Below are 5,433 nucleotides of genomic sequence, written 5' to 3'. Positions count from 1 at the left end.
CCGGCCCAGAGGGTGGAGGATGAGGATGAAGAGGATGAGGAGGATGAGGATGAGGATGATGAGGAGGATGATGAGGATGACGATGGTGTCACCACCGTCCCACTGCTCCCCCTGGGCTACTCCTGCTCGTGGGTCCCCCCTGGAAATCCCTGAATGGGGGCGACCCCTCCCCACTCGCTCGGTGGGATGGATTTGAAGACGTGATGGGATTTTGGGATGGAATTTTGGGATTTTGGGATTTTAGGATGTGATGGGATTTTGGGATTTTGGGATGGGATTTTAGGATGTAATGGGATTTTGGGATTTCGGGATTTTGGGGGTCCCGTCCCTCCTCCCACCCCTGACAGAACAGAACTGTTCCCCTTCACCCCAGCCGGGAATTGAACCCTGGGTGTCCCCCTGCTCCAGCCACATTGTCCCCAAACACCCTGGGGACAGCTCCTGCAGCACCTGCGCATTTTGGGGCACTTTTATTAATCACGGACACTTCCCCCACCCACCTCGCACAAGGAGCTGCGGACGGGATCTCTGTCCCCTGGTCCAGCCCTGGGACATCCGTGACATCCCCCACAGACCCCTCCGTGGTGCTGACGGTTTGGGGGGCGATGCCACCCCCGTCCCCCATCCCCAGCACCCCCTCCGTGCCCCCAGCGCCGGGTGAGGAGCGGAGCCGATCCCGGCGAGCCCAGACCCGTCCCGAGCCCGTGGGGGCTGAGCCACGGCGGGGAAAGTGAGGAGCGGGATAAAAACGGCTCAGGAGCGGGATAAAAGCGGGATAAAAACAGCTCGGGAGCTTTTCCTCCGAGCCTCGGCTCCGCGGGCCGCCAACATCTGGAATTAGGGCCGCCAACATCTGGAATTAGGGCCACCAACATCTGGAATTCTCCTCTCCAGTGCCTGGGTGGGGCTGGGGGGTTTTCTCTGGGGGTCTCCCCGGGGTTTTGGGACCCCACAGGGGAGTTTAAGGCTGGTGCGGGGTTTGGTGGCCCTGAGGGACACGGGGCAGTGCAGGGGGACAGAGGGGTGTGCTGGGGATGGTGACCAGGTGCCACCGGGGCTCGGGTGGGGACACGGGGCAGGGGCACAGGACACAGGACACAGGACACAGGACAGGACACAGGACACAGGACACAGGACACAGGACACAGGACACAGGACAGGGACACAGGACACAGGACACAGGACAGGGACACAGGACACAGGACAGGGACACAGGACAGGGACACAGGACACAGGACACAGGACAGGACACAGGACACAGGACACAGGACACAGGACACAGGACACAGGACAGGGACACAGGACACAGGACACAGGACACAGGACACAGGACACAGGACACAGGACAGGGACACAGGACACAGGACAGGGACACAGGACAGGGACACAGGACAGGACACAGGACAGGGACACAGGACACAGGACAGGGACACAGGACACAGGACACAGGACACAGGGCACAGGGCACAGGACACAGGACACAGGACAGGGTCACAGGACAGGGACACAGGACACAGGACACAGGACACAGGACACAGGACAGGACACAGGACACAGGACACAGGACAGGGACACAGGACAGGGACACAGCACACAGGACACAGGACACAGGACACAGGACAGGACACAGGACACAGGACACAGGACAGGGTCACAGGACAGGGACACAGGACACAGGGCACAGGACACAGGACACAGGACAGGGACACAGGACAGGGACACAGGACAGGGACACAGGACAGGGACACAGGACACAGGGGCACAGGACACAGCACACAGGACACAGGACAGGGACACAGCACACAGGACACAGGACAGGGTCACAGGACAGGGACACAGGACACAGGACACAGGACACAGGACACAGGACAGGGACACAGGACAGGACACAGGACACAGGACACAGGACAGGACCCGCGTGTCCCCGAGCTGGGTTATTTATATCGGAGCGCTGGCCCCGGCCAGGGTGACTCAGAGCCGGTGGCCACACGGCGACAGGACCAGTGCCAGGCTGGGGACAGGGGGACACTCCCTGCAGGGACAGCGCTCCCGGTGTCACCCCGTGTCCCCTGGGCGGGTTTGTCCCCGCGGTGCCCCGGTGGCCACTGGGGGTCACATGGGGCTCGTTGTCACCTGACTCGGGAGGTGCCACCCCCGGTCCGGCATCCCGGGAGTGTCCCCAGCCCCCTGTCCCCCGTGTCCCCCTGTCCCCGCCCCGTGTCCCCCTGTCCCCCGAGAATGCCCCGTGTCCCCCCCGGGGGTCACCGCCCCCCACCCCCTGCCCGAGGGTCACCCCTGGGGGGGGTCACAGTGGCCCAGGTGACATCCAAGGGGGTCCCACACACTCGGGGTGAAGGGGGTGCCCCGGCCCGTGACGTCACTGCGGGGGGCGGGGCTGGGCGGGGCGTTCGGGGCATCCCCGGGCTCGGGGCCGCGGCAGCCGGAGCCGTCGGGGGGCGGCGGGGGCTCGGCTCGGCTCGGCTCGGCTCGGCTCGGCTCGGCTCGGCTCGGCTCGGCTCGGCCCGGCCCGGCCCGGCCGGACCATGACCATGAGCTCGATGGCCGAGACCCTGCTGGGCTCCGACCCCTCCAAAGCCGCGTTCCTGGAGCTCGGCCCCCCCCAGCACTACCCCCCCCTGCACGGGCTCTCCCAGCACGACCCCCCGCCCTTCCCCTCCTTCGGCCGGCCCGGACCCTTCCCCTACCCCGGCGGGGCCCCCCCGCCCCCCCACGGGGGTCCCTTCCTGCCCTACGCCCCCCCCGGGGCCCCCGGGGCCAGGCTGCAGGACACAGGTAAGGGGTCAGGGGGGTCAGGGGGGTCAGGGGGGTCAGGGGGGCTCGGGGGGAGCCGTCGGAAGCGTTCCGGGCCGGGCTGGGCCGGGCTGGGCTGGGTGAGGGGTCCTGGGGGTGCCGGGGGTGCCGGGGGCGGTGTCCCCCCGTTCCCAGAGCGCCCCGACCCGCAGGGGACACGTGGGTGGCTTCGAGGAGCCGCGGGCATGGGGAGCATCAGTTCCTCCAAGCTGAGACCCCCAGGTGCCCCCTGAGCCCCTCAGCTGCCCCCCGGGCCGGGCAGACCCTCCCCTCAATGTCCCCACAGCCCCATCCCCGGCAGGAACTGCGGTCCGAGCCAGCCTGGAGAGGGTCGGGACCCCTGGACTGCCCCTTCTGGGGGTCCCCAAGCCCAGCTGAGCCCCCCGAGGGTCCCCAAGCCCAGCTGAGCCCCCCCGGGTGTCCCCAAGCCCATCTGAGCCCCCCCGAGGGTCCCCAAGCCCAGCTGAGCTTCCCCGAGGGTCCCCAAGCCCTGCTGAGCCCCCCCGGGTGTCCCCAAGCCCATCTGAGCCTCCCCGAGGGTCCCCAAGCCCAGCTGAGCTCCCCCGGGTGTCCCCAAACCCAGCTGAGCCCCCCCGGGTGTCCCCAAGCCCAGCTGAGCCCCCAGCCCCGGCCGTGGTCTCTGGGTGACTCCAGGCGGGCACTGCCGGGCCAGGGACCCCCAGCACACCCCGGTGGGCTCCCCAGAGCAGGGGGGTCCATCCCGGTGCCCCCCAATCCCCCAGGGGACCCTGCCTGGCCCCCCCAGCCGGGTCAGACCGAGGCCTCTGTCCCACGTGCTGGGAGCGCTCCCGTCCTTCCCCTCCTCCTCCTCCTCCTCCTCCTCCTCTGCTCTCCCCGAGGTTTAAACATCAGAGAAAAGCAGCCCCCAGCCCCCAGCCCCCCATTATCCCCCTCCCTCCCGGTAGCCACGGGGATGATCCGAGGTGTTTTTGGGGTGTTTTTGGGGCTGTTTTAGGATGGTTTTGGGGGTGCTGCTTTAACCTGCCGCTGTGTTTGACGCCTTGTGGCTCCTGTCCCCCTCCCGCAGAGCCCGAGAAGCCCCTGGCCGTGCCCAACGGCGAGCTGAGGCTGGCAGGGAAGGCCAAGAAGCTGCGGAAGCCCCGGACCATCTACTCGAGCCTGCAGCTGCAGGCGCTGAACCAGCGCTTCCAGCAGACCCAGTACCTGGCGCTGCCCGAGCGCGCCGAGCTGGCGGCACAGCTGGGGCTCACCCAGACCCAGGTTCGGCCCGGAGGGGACACCGAGGGGACAGGGGCTGGGCGGGGCCACCACTGGGGTGTCCGGGGCCACCACCGGGGTGTGCGGGACCACCACGGGGCCGTGCGGGGACAATTCAGGCTGTGCGGGGCCACCACCGGGGTGTGCGGGGCCAGCACCGGGCTGTCCTGGGCCACCACCGGGCTGTCCATGACCCCACCGGGCTGTCCATGACCCCACCGGGCTGTCCATGACCCCACCGGTCTGTCCGGGGCCACCACCGGGTTGTCCAGGGCCACCACCGGGCTGTCCCTGACCCCACCGGGCTGTCCATGGTCACCACCGGGCTGTCCCTGACCCCACCGGGCTGTCCCTGACCCCACCGGGCTGTCCCTGACCCCAGTGGACTGTCCCTGACCCCACCGGGCTGTCCATGGTCACCACCGGGCTGTCCCTGACCCCACCGGGCTGTCCCTGACCCCACCGCGCTGTCCGTGCCCACCGGGACTCCCCGCGCTCCCACCCCGCCGTGTCCCGCTGCGGGCCGTGCCCGGCTGGAAGCGAGCCGAGCCGAGCCGTGCCCGGCTGGAAGCGAGCCGAGCCGAGCCGAGCCGTGCCCGGCTGGAAGCGAGCCGAGCCGAGCCGTGCCGCGGCGGGGGAGCTGGCGCCGGTGGGCCCGCAGGGCTCGGGTTTGGGGCGCCCCTGGCCGCACCTCGCAGCGGCTGCGGGACTTTCCCAGCCCCGGAGCCTGGCTGGCGGCCCGGCCGTGCCCGGCTGGGCGGCCCCGGGCCGCGGGACGGGGCGAGTGGGTTTTTGAAGGCGATGGGGAGAGACAGGCAGGCGGCAGCGGTGCAGCCCCGGAGCCAGGGGCGAAGCGAGCTCATAAAGCCGGGGAAGAGGAGACAAGTGGGAACCTGCCGGCAGCGCGGGGGGGACGCCGGGGAGGAATGAGCGGGGCCACCACCCCAGAGCTCTGCAGCGGCACAGCCCGGCACCGGCACCGGGCACACGCTGGGGACACGCTGGGGACACTCTGCGGGCACTCTGGGACACTCTGGGGACACTCAGGGGGCACTCGGGGGCACTCCGGGCTCCTGGAGCCTCTCCCCACATCCTCGCCCCTTTTGTGAAGGGTTGGGCTCCCAGCCCATCTTATCCCCCTGGAATGGGGTGCAGCGGGGTCTGGGGGGTTCGGGATTGTTCCGGGGGGGTCTCAGGGGGTGTCACCCCCTTGCTGCCCCCTCACCGCCCTGTCCCCGCCCGCAGGTGAAGATCTGGTTCCAGAACAAGCGCTCCAAGTACAAGAAGATCCTGAAGCAGGGCCCGGGTGCCCCGAGGGGGAGCAGCACCCCCAGAGCACCCCCGCGCTGTCCCCCTGCTCCCCCGGCCTCCCCCCGCTCTGGG

General features: G+C 69.2%; 1 protein-coding gene across 1 annotated transcript; it reads left to right on the top strand.

Moving 5' to 3' along the window:
• Nucleotides 1-2,543: 2,543 nt before the first annotated feature.
• DLX4 (distal-less homeobox 4) lies at nucleotides 2,544-5,429 on the top strand (the record flags this gene model as incomplete). The annotated part of the gene is given in 4 exon segments (XM_033078901.1): nucleotides 2,544-2,793; nucleotides 3,860-4,053; nucleotides 5,296-5,359; nucleotides 5,362-5,429. Coding segments are annotated over 4 exon segments (576 nt in total), but the record flags the coding sequence as incomplete, so codon positions are not given.
• Nucleotides 5,430-5,433: the final 4 nt, after the last annotated feature.

This window comes from Catharus ustulatus, chromosome 23 (assembly GCF_009819885.2).
Source record: "Catharus ustulatus isolate bCatUst1 chromosome 23, bCatUst1.pri.v2, whole genome shotgun sequence".
NCBI lineage: Eukaryota > Metazoa > Chordata > Aves > Passeriformes > Turdidae > Catharus > Catharus ustulatus.
The sequence above is the reverse complement of the archived record's forward strand: the minus strand, read 5'-3'. Positions and strand labels throughout refer to the sequence as shown.